This window comes from Antedon mediterranea, chromosome 1, assembly GCF_964355755.1.
Source record: "Antedon mediterranea chromosome 1, ecAntMedi1.1, whole genome shotgun sequence".
In the NCBI taxonomy this organism is placed as follows: domain Eukaryota; kingdom Metazoa; phylum Echinodermata; class Crinoidea; order Comatulida; family Antedonidae; genus Antedon; species Antedon mediterranea.
In genome coordinates this window covers 38,791,868-38,810,086 of record NC_092670.1, presented here as the reverse complement: position 1 = coordinate 38,810,086, position 18,219 = coordinate 38,791,868, and the positions used below count along the sequence as shown (strand labels likewise).

The window sequence follows — 18,219 nt, the reverse complement described above, 5'->3', positions numbered from 1 at the left end:
ACTCAATAGTGTCGGATGGAGGAGAAGATGAGTGAGTCCTAGATTCGGGTACCCTGAGTAAAAATACAATTATACTGCTTTCCAAATAGTGTATTATACAGTATATTTAAAATAAATAGTAATAAAGTTTTAAATACTTTCCATATTATCTCATCATTATCACATCTGTACAGGTATTTTGTAGTTTATTGTAAGCTGTCAAACAAAACTGGCTATCGACAAAATATTGGCCTATTATCAGTATTTATTGCAGACAACTACGATACATTTTACTATTTAAAATTTCATTAAAGCCTTTAAATTTAAACAATTTAAATTAACCATTAGGATTTTGTGTTAACAGATCGTTAACAATTTTGTATCTTTTAAATTATACATTGATGTGAATCATAATCTGTTCGATATAAATTTGTAGACTATATGTTTTCAGCTTAAACAACAACTTACATTTACAAGTCTATAGTCCTAAAAATCACTATTTTTGTTGTCAATCCCCAAATTAGCCTAAAAAAAGAACGAATTTGCTACTGTATTTTCATATTCTCTCTTTCCATTTTACAATGTCGGCGAATCATCTAATAATATGCACTTATTTTAAGACTATTTTTAAATGATAGGCCTACAGTATCTTCCAAAATAATGATAAAACAATCTTTAAAAAACTTGAGGCAAGCCATTTTTATTTAATATATTTAAAACATTATTTGTTCATCTTCAGGAATAATTTTCTTTATACAATACTGTATATGTTATTTTAATTAAATAGTAACGGATCTCTTAACATAAGACTTGTACATCCTTCCTGCTATTGGCTACCACTGCCAGGTACACAGTATCTGCGTGGCATTGTAATTCTTAAGCTTTCTATTTCAGTTAATCTGAGTATTTTCGCGCCGCGCCTCCAGGCAGTTTAATGAAGAAAAAACAATTAACAGTTAATTAACTGTTACATGTTGAGCAGCAGGTTTTATAAGAAATATTTCATGTTTCATAGTACCGGTACTTATGATGTATATTACACTAATAATAATATCCTGGATTTATATAGCGCCTAATGTAATGAAACCTCTAAGCGCTGAACATTGTTACCCCAGTCATTTTTTGGATCAAACACGTATGGAAACATACTTCCATAATGCAGCTAGTAATCAGCGCAAAGTTGACATTGCATTAAGGGGACAGTGTACACCTTCAGCACCCAACAATATGCCACCTTAATACATGTGTTCCCTGAATAGGTAATTTATTTGAGCGTGGTATTGCTCTCAAAAGTTTAGTTTATTATTAATTTAATTATTTCAGGATTTACCAGTTGTACGTGAGAAGCCGATTGATGTACCAGTTATTATGGCTAAAAGTAAAAATGATAAAGTTCCGCAATCGAAATTAAAAAAGTCTAAAAGTAAAGATGACTACATATCCAAAAGTCAAAAGTTTAAGTCGTTCCTTCGCAAAAATAGTGATCCGAAACCGGGCAAAGTGGTACGTGCTCAATCGACAGAATCGGAGACAGAGATTGGAAGTAAACAGTTTTTAAAATTAAATGTGAAATATATAACTGACGGTGAGGTAAGTGTTTGAAATATACAGTAGAGATTCCTATTAAGGGACGCCTCAAAGGGTTTTTAGTAGGGGTCTCCCTAAAGAGAGTTGGCCTTTAAGTGTTCAAACATAGAGTATTTCTCAAGAAGAAAGTATCCCCTGATTAGGCTAGGAGTTGCTTGTAGTGTTATTACATTATTTTACCTCTTTCATTCCATGGAAAAGTGTCCCCTTTACAAATTGACCCCTGAATAGGGGGGGGGGGGAGGGATGGTAGTCCCAAACGACGTGCTCTACTGTATTGGTTGTTTATATACACTATATAGTTTGTAAAGATGTTTTTTTTTTATATAATAATATAGTTTTAGGCTACTCTGTACATAATGTTTGTGTCTCAGACTTTAGTTATGTGTCGTTTTAAAAATCTCATATAAATTGTCTGGCCAATAATTAAATTCTTGGCTCTTATTGGCACATGCCAATTTCCTGTTATACTAAAAATAGTAAATAATATAAATGCTTTTTTTATTTGTAGGGTGTTGTGAATGGGACTATGCTAGTTACACCAAATGCAATAATGTTTGACCCTAATGTGTCGGACCCGCTGGTCATTGAAAGAGGTACAACACCTTATGGAGTTTTATCACCTATGGACCAAGTACTAGGAGCTGCTATGTACAGAGATATAGCACCAATGATGAACAGGTTGGAAAACTATAATAAATAAATCTTGCATCGGAAAATGTTTAATTATGTTAATTTTTTTATTCTGTTGGCATCCTTTTTTATTTTTTATTCTGTTGTCATTCAATTAGATGGAAAACAAAAAGGAAAATCCTGCAAAATAACTTATTACTGATTTAAATTACAGTAGAGAACCCATATGGACATGATGATGTCATATTACTACCATATTTGAACATACCACTACCATATTTGGGCTCATCACACTTTTTTTTTCTTAGTGTGGACAAAGATTTAAATTGATCTCTAAAACGAACATGATATGTTTTTTTTTTATCTCATCTATACATTTATCTCACTATTTATTTACAGGGATGGGAATCATGAGATCTACTGCCCTATGCACAATGAGCAGAATCCACTTGACCAAATGAAAGACCGCTCAGAGAGTGTCTGTTCATGCGGCCCAGAATCAGTGAAAACACCCGGCGTTGATTCAACCTTTGACCCATTACCTGAATTATTTTCTGACCAAAGTAAAGAGCACAGACGTGATTGTACGAGGTGTACCGATCACGATATGAACATCGAAGAAGGAGGACACTCACAAACTCTAAGTCATTCTGAAGGAATAAATATTAAAGAAACTAGAAAAACTACAGAAGATACAGGAAATAACGACGGAATGAATACATCAAACGGTGTAGATGATCATACATCATCATCAAGCAATGTTTCTTCTTATGTTCTTGAGCCATTAGAACAATCACCAGACACTTTAGTTGATTGTGCTGTAGACATGGTTATGAAAGAGATATTAAACGCCATTGAGAGTAAAGAAACGACAAATAGCGATATTGGAATCTCTTCTCAAACCGATGATGACAATGATGATAAACTTTCAAACCAAAGCAAGCAATTAGATTCAAATATGTGCACACACATCCTGCCATCTCAGTCAACCAGCCAAAACTTTGTCAATTATTCGTCGCACATTTTCGTGACTGACTGTCGTCGGTGTTCCATGGTACCCGACATGAAGGAATGTATTCATGATACGTCCGCGACAGAGAAGGAGTTACACGAGTTGGAAGAAGTCGGGAAAGAGATCCGCAGCGGATCGACCTCAGAAGACAATTGTACAAGTCCGACTATCATTCCAAGATTATCACACATTCCTGGTGGGTTTAAAGGTAATTTGATTTTTATTTTTTATTTTTATTAAAGATATCTTGTAAAATTAAGTTTCAATTTCTTATCTTCATTAAATCTTTTTTATTTTTATATAGTGAGTGAGTGAGAAAAGAGCTTGAATTATTACTAAGAGCTCATTTTTCAGAAACAGAAAGCAAATTCCTTTTAAAAATGTTTTTAAAGCTCTGTCTACACTATCAAACTAGTTTTACAAAAAGTGTGATGTATCCAAATATGGTAGTGCTAGTAATATTCTCAAATGTGGTAGTGATATGACATCATCATGTCATCATTTTTTGTTACATAGTTTGATAGTGTAGACAGACATCAAGCATCAAGGACACAGGCTTTTTTCCATTCTATAGCAATCAGGTTACCCCGTGTCTGGGACCAGCTTCCCAGACCGTTGACAGATGCTGCAGTCCTAGAAAGCCCATCAGCCTTCATTAGAAAAGTTCATATTCATTTTGATTCGCTGTAACTGTATTTTGTCTTTATGTCTTTTATGTGTAAACTGACTTTGGGGTTGGGTCAACCGGCTCAGCTACAGTGATTAAGTTCACTTAGGTTGACCCTGGTCTCCCCAATTTCAGTTTTTTTTGTTTTGTATATCCTTAAATAGACCAAATAAATAATGAATGAATGAATGAATGAATGAGACAGAGCTTTAGAACATAATCCCATCAAACTAAGTAAACATAAGGAAGGAGTGTGTTTTTAGTGACAAATAACGCATCTCAATTTTAACGTAGGAGTGTGTAGGAGTGTCTTGTTAGTAAACCAGAAAGACATCTCAACATCTACATAAGGAAAACAGTAAAATATAATAGTCAATCAATACCATATCCATCCCGTCTACTAAATAATTGCCTTCATAATTTACCTTAAGTTGCTATACCATTTGTGTCTATTAAGGTGGAATGTGTTTTTGATGTCTCTATACATTATTGCTATCAAATGCTGTAATACAGTGTATTAAAGTAACGATTCCAAGGTGCCTGTTATTTCTGTAGCATGCTACTATCCCGTTTTAACAGTATCCTTAAAATGATTTTACAAGCAGGCCTTTGGGATACAGCACTTTTATCTGCTGTATGGATTACCTCTGAATGGTTTTCTCTTGATTTATAAACAAATGAGAGATGTCATTCAAGCATTATTTAAAGTACTGTAATAATGATGATGGCCAACCAATGAAGTTTATATCAAATTGTCATCATAAGTTACATCCACGGATAAAAACAGCTGTTTTTCACTAGGTATCATCAGATGATATGACTCAGTGTGTCGTTGAAAATATTACATTTCTTCTCATTTTCTACTGGTAGTCTTTACATTTTTTTATCGTGGCATTGTTTATAAATAATGCGTTGTTTGTTTATATTATGAAGTGGAAACATTTGGTATGTTGTTATTTTAATTTATTTTCATATAACTTTGCATAATATTAGTTTAGGGAACCTAGAGTTATGAAGTATGTAGAAAATTAGGGGGGGGGGGGGGGGTGAATTATACTCAGATTACTTTAACAATAGAATTTATCGAAGTCTTATGTTTAAAATTTTGCCTAAATTAGGGAGTGGGTTTTACTTGGTGATATACGGTTTATTTTTTTTTGATACAGTTGAAAACATCTGGCTGTCGCTTGTAAAGAAAAATTAGCTTATTTTTTGTCCAGTAATTACTAATTACCAATAACATAACTAGTTTAGTAATTTTTTAAATGTGTTAATGGCCCATTCAGTAGTGTTGTTTACAGATAAGTGGCTTTACGTACGTTTGTAGAATTAGCTGCAACATAATGAATTTAGCGTAGGTGAGTGACGCCGGATAGTCACACCATATGGACAATGTGCTTTAATATTAGCTTTACACTTTAATTTAAATGCATTCAACGAACAAAGAGATTTAGTCTGTTATAATAGTTATGTCTAATTAGTAATTTAATGTACTGTCAACAAATACAGTAATATGTTTTCACTGTATATTATTTTTATATCAAAGTAAGATTTAAGTATCCAGCTCCCCATCCCAGCGTAAACCCCCTTCCCTCCCCTTACTATACTACCTTACAGTATTGACACCTTATTTGATCTGTAAACCCCCTTCCCTCCCCTTACTATACTACCTTACAGTATTGACACCTTATTTGATCTGTAAAGCACCGTCGTCTACACTATCAAACCAGTTTCCATCAATTTTTATTGTTAATAAATAGACACCTCTGTATATTGTTAATAGACTGTGCCACCTGTATATTGTTAATAGACACCTGTATATTATGAATGGATGTTTCATAAACATGGATGAGTACAGTAACTGTATTAATAAGTGTCAGTTTAACAACATGATGTATGTAATGATGTAACATGAGTTCGCTTGAGTAAGTGCTTACTTACAAGCAGGTTAATAGATAGTATAAATGCAACTAATGGATGTTGAACCAATCAAGGGCTTTAATGTCTATATACACTTATATAAATTATAAATAGAAGATTTAACATACTAATTTACTAACATTAATGATAATATGCACTGTAAATTGATTATGAGTTTCACTATGTTATTATCATAATCCATCATCCATAATTGATTATCGCCAAATATTTCTGATTATCATCTCCACTGTCATCCTTCATCAATGTTATCACCACCACCATCATCATAATTATCATCATTATCACATCATCATCACTATTGTCATCATCATCACTATAACATCGTCATTGTTGTCATCATCACTATCATCCCTATCATCATTGTTATCATCACCATCACTATCATCATTGTTATCATCATCACCATCACTATCATCATTGTTATCATCATCATCACTATCATCATTGTTAACGTCATCATCATTGTTATCATCATTGTTATCATCACCATCATCATTGTTATCATTATCATCACTATTGCCATCATCATCATTTTTATCATTATCATCACTATCATCAATATCATCATCATCACTATCATCATCATCATCATCATCATCATCATCATCATCATCACCATTCTATAGTATCTTTATCTGTGAATACAAAGTTCTACACTTTGCAATGACTCAGTTGTTTACTAAACCTATCCAATAATTATTTTTACAATCCCTATAAAATAAAATGTTACTGTCCTTTAGTTTTGTTTTATGGAGTTTAAATTTATGGGGTTTTTTTTTATCTTACAGTATTCAGAGTAAAGTCCTTTATTTTTATTTTGTAAAGGAAATCTCGTAATATATTATTATTAGAAAACAAATTCATACAGTATATTATTCTTTCCATAGTATCATAATGCTAAATTAAATATTAAGTTGTAACTATAATTAAAGCTAACAAACATAACCTGTAATACAATTTGTAGATTATGTGACAATTCATCTTAAGTGTATTAAATCACAGTTTGATTGTAAAATCTATGTTACATTGTAATGTGTGAAGTGTTGATGATTACTAATGTATCACTAGTGTTTACTACATAATCCTTCCTGATACTAAAATCACTGTGGGAACAATGCACTTTGTTAAGCTATAAAATCAATACAGATTGTACTAGACAACTCAGCTAGGTACAGTACAATTTACAATCAATTGAGTTTGCAGAAAAAGAGAGTACCATTGATAAAACAACAGGGTTGATTTAATCTATTCAAATAAGTAAATGCCATTTTGGAATAAATTATGAAAATTTCTATTTTTGTTTTTCCTGTTTCCAAGAAGCTAAAGATAGTTTCATCTCAGCATTCAATTTTTGAGTCATTCATTATGATTTAGTGTCGTATGCATTTTTGTGGGTAAAAGTGAGATCATAATTTATTGCAATATTCTATCTGCGCTCTTTAATTTCGAATAATTCTGATCAATTCTTTCTTGGAAAGTAAAAATTATATCAAACGACCGTGCACGTAAGAATTAATCTTTCATTTTTTAAATATTTTTTGAATTTCTTTATATTTTTTTCTTGTAGCTTTTGAACCGAAGCCATCTAAACCAAATGACAAGCCACCTCTGTACTTATGTTTGAAAGTTTATCGGCCCATGCAAAAGACGTTTGAGGCACAACGAGATTCAGAAAGCAATAAAAGTAGAGGAAAGATACCTGAGTATTGGTTTGCAATTCCACGTGACAGGTTAGTCAATGTTTTTTCAGTTCTATAAATTTTACAACCTTTTTATATATTATCTTAAGCTCTGTCTACAATATCAAATTTTATGTGACCAAAAAAATGTGGTGTGCCTATTATATGGACATGAGGATGTCATTGTCATATCCCTACCATATTTGGGCACATCACTTTTTTTTTGTCAAACTAGATTGATAGTGTAGACAGAACTTTACACTGGAATCAAATTGTTAAATTGAAACAAATATATTTTGTTTTTATTTAGAGCTGATCTCCTTTATGACTTCTTCCTCCAATGGTCTCCGGAAGTTTACGGCAAAGAGGACGTATATCACAATGAGAAGGGCTTTGAACTGGTCAACCAAGAGGACATGTGTATGAATATTGTCGAAGACTTCTTCCATGACCCTATTGAAAAAGATTGGGAGGTATGTACACGTACCACTCAACATACTTAAGCTCAGTCTACACTGTCAAATAAAGTATGTATATGGCCAAATATGGTAGTGATATGACATCATCATGTCCATATATGGGCAGATCACATAAAGTTTGCTTGTGTAGATTCACATACATACAAATATTATCACATCCACGCCCTCTCCTTTTAGTAAACTTATGTCTGTAAGGGTGTGTATCCTTAGGAAAGACACTTTAATTTATGTTAGTCTCTCTCCACCCAGGAGACAAAAAAGGTGTGATATGCCCAAATATGATAGTGATATGCCCAAATATGATAGTGATATGCCCAAATATGATAGTGATATGCCCAAATATGATAGTGATATGCCCAAATATGATAGTTATATGCCCAAATATGTTTACTTCTTTGTTAGATTGTAACCAAAGATGAAGCAAATCGGCGACGCATGACCATCCTGGAGTGTGAGAAGGACCTCCCCCTCCCGGCCATAATCGGAGAGAGCCGACTAATAAATATTGAACATATACGTCAGGTATGCAATTAAATTTTGTCTTTCATAATACAATATCACATTTATTTCAACAATTTGGCAAGTGGGTTTAGATTTTTTCTTTTTTCTCGTAAAGCTTGATTCCTGATAGCAACATAAGCAGCAAAGCAACGAATCGACCAATTACCAGCGACAATTCAAATAGTCCATCGCATTTGATTGGTGAATTTGTTTGCGTTGTGGCTTACGTCTCTGCACTGCATCATAGTGGGAACTGAGCTTTACAATAATTATAATAATAGTAGTTTAAATTCAATGGACTTCGAATTGTGGTTATAGACGGATCAGAAATAACAATTAACATTCTATTTATCCATACAGTTTGTTGTTGGGAAGCATATGCCAGCACGCATCGAAGGCCACTCATGGTGTTTAATGTTTTGTACAGAAGAACATGGTTTTAGCCTGAAAAGTCTTTATCGTAAGATGCAAGGCACAGAAGGACCAATGTTAATTGTTGTTAAGGACACAGATAACAGGGTAAACATTGTTAAATCAAATAGTACAATTATCTACAGTAGGACTTACATTTTAAGCTCTGTCTACACTATCAAACTAGTTTCATAAAATGTGAAGTGTGATGTGCCCAAATATGGTAGTGATATGCTTAAATATGGTAGTGATATGACATCATCATGTTCATACAAGGGCACATCACATTTTTTGTCACATAAATTGTTATAGTTTAGACAGGGCTGTATATACTTTGAAATGTATACCACTGTCTTCATGCTTCATACTGTATAATTAAATTCTTTCCATCTTTTTATTACTTCATATTGGAAAGCAGCATATTAAATATTTATTATTCTTGTTTCATCAACAGCTGTTCGGTGCCCTTACAAATTCCCCGATGAAAATCAGTGACCATTTTTACGGTACAGGGGAGACATTCCTTTTCAACTTCCTGCCAGATTTGACCGTTTACAAATGGACAGGAGAAAATAATTTCTTTGTGAAAGGCGACATTGATAGTTTAGCTATAGGCGGTGGAGAGTAAGTACACCATGCTTATCATTTATTTTAAAGTAGACATGGTATCAAGATATTTTTTTCAGCATTTTAAATCTTGGATTATGTAGTTTTAGTATTTGTGAAAATCTAAATTTTTAAAATTCCAACTTGTGTCTGATTTCCCTTGCATGTACCACAATTTCTGTGAAATCTTGTACCAACAAAATGCTATATTTGTAGGAAATTTAAAACGTATTTTTACTTTTTCAGTGGAAAATTTGGATTGTGGTTAGATGGTGATTTATACCATGGACGCAGTCATTGTTGTAAAACATTTGATAATGAAGTATTATCACAAGAAGAAGATTTTACCGTTGGCAACTTAGAAGTATGGGGTTTCTGTTGCAACTGAACAATGTTTAACTAGAAACTAAGTAGAATAAATTATCGAAAAAACAAGCAGTGTTTTACCCAGGGCGGTTATACTGTTCTAAAGCTCTGTCTACACTATCAAACTTTATGTGACAATAAAAATGTGATGTGCCCATATATGGACATGATGATGTCATATTACTACCATGTTTGGGCACATCACACTTTTTTTGTCTAACTAGTTTGTTAGGGTATACAGAGCTTTTCTAAACACATCATGTTTGGTGTGCGTCTTATTCGATCATTTACAGTAAGTATAAATATTAATGTATCATATGTAGATTGTGAATAAGTATATTAAGACTGTTAGTGTAAAGATTTCCTATTGTTGTAAAAAAGAGAAACCTAAAGCTCTGTCTACACTACCAAACTTTATGTGACAAAAGAATATGTAATGTGCCCATATATGGACATGATGATGTTATATCCTATCCTCACGCTAACCATTCACGTTTTCGCAAATTGCGATTAGAGTTGTCAACAAATTATATCATTCGCAAAACTTCGCAAAAAATCAAATTTTGTCCGCTTAAGTTAAGTTATGGCAGTCGTCTGTCGTGCCAGCCTATAATAAGTGACATCGATGTAGCGTTACTTGCCATCAACGACGTTTTTTTCGCGTCATTTGAATAAATTTAAACGAGTTTCCGTTAGGATGCTTATTATTTGTACATGCCAGTAGTTATCGCGTTATCTGTAAATTTACACGCTCCCGATTAAGGAGAATTTATTTTACTACCATATTTTAGTATATCACTACCATATTTGGGCACATCACACCTTTTTTTGTCACATACATTTTGATAGTGTAGACATAGCTTAATATTTGATTGGACTTGTTTGAGAAGTAATACCCTTAGTATGATCCATGATGGAACTTAATATGAATTTAAACTTGTATGATTACCAGAGAAAAATTACATACCATTTATTTTCTATTTCTAACCTAATTTTAAGACCAAACTTCTTTTTTAATCATCGTCATCCATCGTGTCGTGATTGGTCAAATTACTTGCCCGTTTCGTCCTATGAGAACCAAGCATTAGTTTAAAAGCATACTTTATATAATCCAATTTTGAATATGAAAATAATAAATTTTTAAAATTTATTTATAATTTGCTGTTGCTTTCACGCTCAAACTAAATTGTAGACACACTTGATAGTTTGATTTAGTTCGCTTTTGGGAATCCTGTCTCTCTCTATTGTTTGTTTTTTTTTTTTATAATTATGTGAGACGAAATAAATGAAATGAAATGAAACAGAGATTTTAATTTTATTTTTAAAAAACATCTCAGATGTCGGTCCATCCAAGACTGATTGTGGTTGGAGTTTATCCCATTTTTGACATTAGCATATTAAGATTTTGTAAATTATTTTTAAATTATATAATTATTATGTTAATATTTATAATCCTTTACATTATATACAAATTTCATGGCTGAGTTCTTTATAAACAATTTTTTTTTTAAATTAAAATATAATAGTGTCTTTACTGAAGGTATTTTAAAATAGTGTAACATAACACAGTTGTCATATTCCATACAAAATGTAAACTTTTTTTTAGGATTTTGGACTTTTTATTTTTTGAAAAAATTACTTGCAACAGCTATTGAATGCTGCCATTACATGATATTTTTTTGGAAAACTTTTGAGTTGTTTTCAGTTTTAGATCTACCTTTCTTTTCTGATTCCAATGACCAAATCCCACCAGAGATTTCATTTATTTAGAAATATAAATAAACAGTATTTCTTCTATTTCATTTTAACTACCATGTAGCCTACTTCTACTTCTGATTTCTGGCGTAGCTCACCAAATATACATTTTGTCTTCTGTTTCGGCTTTTTTGACTTATGTTTGCACTTTAATGTACCCATTCTCTCCCCCTGTGGAGCTTAGCACATACAGTATCAACACCACATTTACATATTGTACATTTTTACATTAGATTTTAATTTAAGAGAACTTAATTTTAAATTATTATTGAGATATCAATAATCATTCTAGCATGTGTTGTTTATTTAGTACCATAATACAATCATTATTTTTATTAATAATATTATTTAGTAATCATAAAATCATATTTACAAAAACCAGTAGAAAAAATAGGCGCACAGAAGTCCATGAACAATGGTAAATATTAATACAATTGCAATGGTTCATATTTAGTTTAGTTATTTGAGAAAAAAATTAATTGTATTATTTTACCAGTGTAATTTGTTGTCTATACTGTATTCATGCGTAATGTGAATATTATTATTAACTTAAGACCTGAAATATTTTTAAACAATCTAAAGCTCTGTCTACACTATCAAACTAGTTTGAAAAAAAAGTGTGATGTTCCCAAAATATGGCAGTGCTATGACATCATCATGTCCATATATGGGCACATCACATTGTTTTTGTCACATGTTTGATAGTGTGGACAGAGCTTTAGATTGTTTATCCCTCATCTTTCAATACCAATGGGCTAATAGCAATAATGTTGACGAAACAGTATAGATATAATAACATTATTTAACCACTTTATAGAACACTACATTAATTAGTTGTTGGAATATTGCTATATAAATTGTGATTTTAAAATCTTAAAGGTCTGTCTACACTATCAAACTGTATGTGACAATAAATGTGATGTGCCCATATATGGACATGATGATGTCATATTACTACCATATTTGGCAATATCACTACCATATTTAGGCACATCACACTTTTATTGTCAAACTAGTTTGATACTGTAGACAGAGCTTACGATCGTTCTATTGTACTGAAATAAATCTCTCCTATGTATAAAACATCAGTGGTAAATATATTACTGTGTTAAATTAATTGTTGGAATATGAATTAAGTATTGAATGAGTCAATCTTAAATATGAATAAGTGCATTGTGTTTTCACTAAGGAAATTAAACTGTTTTGTATTAAGGTCCAGTGTATTTAACCTAGTTAGCTGGTAACTAGTTGAGTTCTTGACCCGGTTATGTAACTAACCAGGCTTAATTTACTATTAATAGTATTTTAGCCTGATTCCTTGTGTTACTAAAGTTGAAATGTTAAACCCAGTTAACTATCGGTGAAGACGTAAAATTAAGTTAAATATTTTACCAAATTAAACTTGGTTTGTTGACTAATTAAAACCAGTTTAGTTTACTTACTACTACTTTTTAACCAAGTTTGTTACTTAAATACCAGTAATTTACTCAGTTTTATTAGGTTTATTGATTTAACTTAATATTATGATTAAGTATGAACTTAAACCTAGTTATGGTGATCTACAGTAACCCGTTTGTGTAACTGTAATCATTCTTGTTAGTTAATAGTACTGAAGATATAACCAGGTTAACAACTTTTTAACTTGGTGAAAGCATACGTATACATTACTATACAGTAAAAGTTTAAGAAGTTCCAGTACGTTAAAGCAAACATATACAGTATTTGTTCATCAAGAGAGAGAGAGAGAGCTTTTGAATATTGGTTAATATCGCGTCGTGGTGGTTTAGGCAAAAAGTAAATTTTGTTTTGTGAGATTTTGTCTAAAAATTGCAATGTAGTTATATTGTGATTGCTATCTTGGCCTGAGTGGTTTATTTATCTGATTAATAGATGAAATGAAATGTTTTATTTCTGAAATTATTTCTCGAATGACAAGTACAAATAAACGTGTATTTTAATTAGGGTTGTATGAGGCATGTTGTTTAGTGAATGTTAATTAACCAAATCTTGGCCACAAATTCGTATATGGTAATAATACTACAACTCGGTATAGGCCTACAATAATTCATTTGTGGCATTCAGTAAACATATATTATAAATAGTGAATAATTTATATATTAACAATTGTTAGCCATATATATTTGAACCTCTGTTACTGAATGTAAACAAAAATGTAACATACGATAATTACGTCAAAAGTTTAGTGGTTAACTTCGTTACGTCATCAGTTTAGCGCGGGCGTCATCACGTTTTATGAGACGTCATGTGTTGTATACAGTTGACTGACTGTGTTTTATAACCTCCGTTCAGACTACTTAGTTTTGATGGTTTTTGTGAACTATGATCATTATGATGTTGTTCCATGTCAGACCTCAATAAACATCATCATTTGTCAAATGTGTTCATTCATAATTTTAATTTTAATTCATCTCCTGTGGTGTGGTTTTTTAAGCATTTTGTAGTATAGGCCCATGACGTAATTCGTAACGGCGTACTAATCATGTCAAAGTATTTCGATTAAGGTAAATAACTACAGTACTTTCACAATCGATTTTTCAGTAGGCCTACTATGCTATTTATTACACTCTTTATGTTGATATATTTCTTCGTAACAAAAAAACTTTCGAAACTTATATCGATTTTTTAACAACAAAGAGAGTTTCCACGGCGGAATTGGTATCAACGTGACATTGTTTAAACCACGGGGGGTTTCCTTATATTCCCTGTGTACCGTTTCTATAGCGACAGTTTGCCCTATTATGCGACCTTTGTTCTGTGTGTACACCATAAATGTATCCGTTAATAGTTGATATTCCATAGGATATTGTACAGTAATGTATATTATACTGTGTATGTAACTTGTCCACAATCAATGAATGTATATGGCGTATTTATTCGAAAATAGAAACTCTTAGTTTATAACTAAGATATCTCTATTAATAGAGATCTCTATTTAAAACCATGGAGTAAAGATGTTAAAACTAAGATATCTGTATTTAAAACTAAGATATCTGTATTTAAAACTAAGATATCTCTATTAAAAACTAAGATATCTCTATTAAAAACTAAAATATCTGCTTGAATATTTCAGGGATTAAGTTATGTTACTTTTTAAATTCGTTTAATTAATATTGGTCGAGGTGCACTGTTATACGGTCGACGTGTTGTTGTGCCCACATATTGTTGATTTCAGTACACCCGCGGTCTATACCTTTTGTCTCCTTAACCATACAAGTAAATTTACACAGGCCCATTCCAATTAGGAGATAACAGTTCCAATTGTATTGTATTAACTTACAGTTTCGGTCAATAAAAGAGCGCCATCTTTACCAGGACCGACCACCACCACCGAGACTCAACGCCGTAACATAGGCAACGGATCGGGTGTGTGTGTGAATAGCTATAGGTGAAGTTTGGACTCTATTCAGTTTTACTTGGCCATGAATGGGATTAGTAATTAATGGTCGTCCGTATGAATCGGAATTTTTACGCAATTGTTCAATGTTCACCGTATTGGAATACTTTTTGACGCAACGAACGCTCGGGTTTTAATAATATTCTCGTATGGGACATCGTTACATTTAGACGTATGCCTAAATGGCGATCTTACTTTAACGGTGTTGGTATTAAATAAAACTCATACATTCGGAATAGAAACTATTGTTTTAGACGAGGTAATGTAAGGCGTAGCATCGAGAGAAGTTTATTATTAAATAATAAGGAGATGTTGGTAGGATATGACAGCGGCAGTTCCATTAATCAACTATCCTGGTGGATACATTAACAATGATGTGGTAGATTCTGGGGTAGCAAGTGAATGTGATAGTGTATACAACCCAACAGCCGTGTCTACGTACTCCGAAACAGACCACTATGATACAAGTGGCCATTATGATACGTTTCCTTCATCGGAAATTTGCAGTTTGAAGGACAAGAACGATATCGGATCTCTTCGATTTCCTAGTGTTGTGACTATACACGGAACACACCCCCGAGGTGTGAGGGGGAGGCAGGCGAACCCCCTTCTTGATAACTGTTACCAAAATGCGATCACACGGGCTAAGGAGAGGTTACTAAAAGGAGAAATACTTGATCAAAATGGCGAATGGAGATTACCTGGTGCACCTGTTCCAGCTAGGCCGGATTATTCGAAGGTTAAGCCCACCAAGAACAAATATAAGCATAGAAAACACAGAAATAAGCATCAACGAAGTGAGACATTTCCCCAAGGAGTATTAAAGGTAGAGTATAGTCGGCTACTTAATAACTCATCATCATCCGTCCTGTCACGTCCGATGTCGTACATACAGTTCAAATGACAAATCTGTTAATGTCACGTTTAAACATTTAAAAAGTTTTCTTTCAGTTTTTTAATATGTGGTGAAAATGAACAGTAAATGCATAATCAAATATTAACTATGGTAGATAGAACAAATCAACCCACCGCTCCCCGATTCAATTTCAATCAAATTGCTTGGTTATCTCCAGATATACAGAGACATTCCTTTTGAAATCCGATTAGGCCTAAATGAGTTCTTTTTTAAAGTTGTTTTTGGCACAACATTTACAACATAGACCGGCCTTGATACATTATTATTATTCAATATTCATGTAAAGCGCACAGTAGGTTCAGATCTTTTTCAGAACACAACAGCAGTTACTTTTATCAAATAATTATAGTAATTTAATAAAGAAATTACGTTTGATTTCGTTGTTTCGTAAGGTGATTTCTTCGAAACTTTAACACAGTGAGCTCCTTTGTGCTAATTTTAAGTCTTCTAATTGCCATACACGCATAACAATCGTCTGTGTGTAAGGTAAGCATGAACAATAGGCCTCCTTGGCGTGTGAGTCTCTATTATTTCTTCATAATATGCCTACCAATGCAAAGTACACCCCTACAGCAGATTTACCTTCTGCAATCTGTGCGAGTCTATATAATGTTTGCATTGTCATCTTAGTGATTATTAAGCCACAGCCTAATGTCCTTTTATACCTCACATGTGGTGGTGGTCACTGTTGGTCGCGCTTATGTACGTGCGTCCATGGAGGAAATATATTTCCTCCATGGTGCGTCACTATTAAAGTAGAGAGGAATTTCCCATTTTCACCACAGAAAACTGCCCCACGGAGGTGCTGACCGGTCGTGGACGACCAATTGTTTCTTTTTTCTTTTTTTTTGTAAATCATTTTTGTTGAATGTTGTCTGGCATCATGTGTACATTTAAATGCATGCAAAAAATGGTTACCATGACAAGCACTCGCTTCTTTTGGTATACTATTAAATATTGTAAATGTAATTGTGACATAAATGTCACATGGGACTTTAATAACTCTACAAAATCCTCAGACTCAAATATATATTTTTTGTAAGCATACGTGGATGCTATTTCTTCATGAATTGCTATGCCGCACCGCACAGAATGAGAGGGCTTTAATCACCCGAAACCGTCGATGACGCCCACAAGGCCCGGGACTCGACAAGGTTCAATGGCAGTAACTTGAATTATCTGTAAATGGAAATCAAATATCGACCAGCAGATGTAACAAACGTATCAATTCATTAGTATATCTTAATTTTCGACCTTTACTCGAAGCACCGCAACTGTAATATCATCGGTATGCCATTAACCGAGTAAAATGATAAATGTTGCTAAGGAAGAGATGCCGGCTAATTCCAATAGTACTGTCCGTGGCCACTACAGCTTGGTTCCCACTAGAGACGCAACACAACGACGTAAGGGATTTGACCAATCACAAGCGATGGATTTATTCGACTGTCGCTTGTCATTGGCTCGTTTGCGTTGCGTCTACTTCCTTGCGTTGCGTCCCAATGGGAACCAAGCTTTACGAAAAGTAGTTTAAAAATTTAAAAAAGTCGTGGCCAGACTACTATTGACCAATCAGATCATTGGAAGTTTGTGAAAATGTTTTTTTTCTTTGTAATGTAATGTAATTTGTAATTCAGTAGGCAATGTTATAATAGTCTGACCAAAAAAATCTGGAAACGAAAAAAATAAACCCGAAATTTAATCATCGTGAAAGTGACACGTATAGGCCTACATCCTCTTAGCATAGATAAGAACACCGCTATCTATATCGATTCTTTTAAACCTGTCTATAACTAAACATTAATTTTGCTAGTGACTGGCACTGGAATATCTAAATGTAACTTCTCCAATATAGTTTAATTAGCCTAAGTCTAAACAATCTTATGTTCCATTCTTTAATTATGTCACCTTGAAGAGGTGGCGAAACCAATCGATCATAATCAAATGACACACTCGGACAAAATGATAGGCCTAACAATAAAAACCCGGATCGATATAAGCGCCTGTCCATACGGACGAAAGCAATCCCGTCTTGATGATTAACGTAATAACAACAGATAGCAAAAATTACACAGTTTTTGTTCATAGGGTGTTCAATCACTACTGTAAAATCAAACGTTGCAGGCTACAATAAATCAAGTTCTTTAGGTAAACCTCTATCTATACTATCAAACTTGTGACAAAAAAATGTGCCCATATAGGCCTATGGACATGATGATGATGACCCATATTTTGGGTACATCAACATTTGTTTGTAAACTAGTTTGATAGT

General features: G+C 33.0%; 2 protein-coding genes across 4 annotated transcripts in view; one reads left to right on the top strand and one right to left on the bottom strand.

Annotated features, from left to right (window-relative positions):
- Positions 1–13,680, top strand: part of LOC140061681 (oxidation resistance protein 1-like) — a 34,222-nt gene extending 20,542 nt beyond the window's left edge. For all 3 annotated transcript variants that reach the window (XM_072107938.1, XM_072107913.1, XM_072107921.1), the window contains 9 exons: positions 1,303–1,569; positions 2,078–2,247; positions 2,599–3,419; positions 7,387–7,549; positions 7,809–7,971; positions 8,380–8,499; positions 8,839–8,997; positions 9,344–9,513; positions 9,742–13,680. In XM_072107938.1, coding sequence (XP_071964039.1) covers positions 1,303–1,569; positions 2,078–2,247; positions 2,599–3,419; positions 7,387–7,549; positions 7,809–7,971; positions 8,380–8,499; positions 8,839–8,997; positions 9,344–9,513; positions 9,742–9,883 — 2,175 coding nt within the window. In that variant the 3' untranslated portion in view covers positions 9,884–13,680. The remainder of the gene's footprint in view (positions 1–1,302; positions 1,570–2,077; positions 2,248–2,598; positions 3,420–7,386; positions 7,550–7,808; positions 7,972–8,379; positions 8,500–8,838; positions 8,998–9,343; positions 9,514–9,741) is intronic.
- Positions 1–18,219, bottom strand: part of LOC140039194 (lipid droplet-associated hydrolase-like) — a 251,811-nt gene that overhangs the window by 224,534 nt on the left and 9,058 nt on the right. The window lies entirely within an intron of this gene.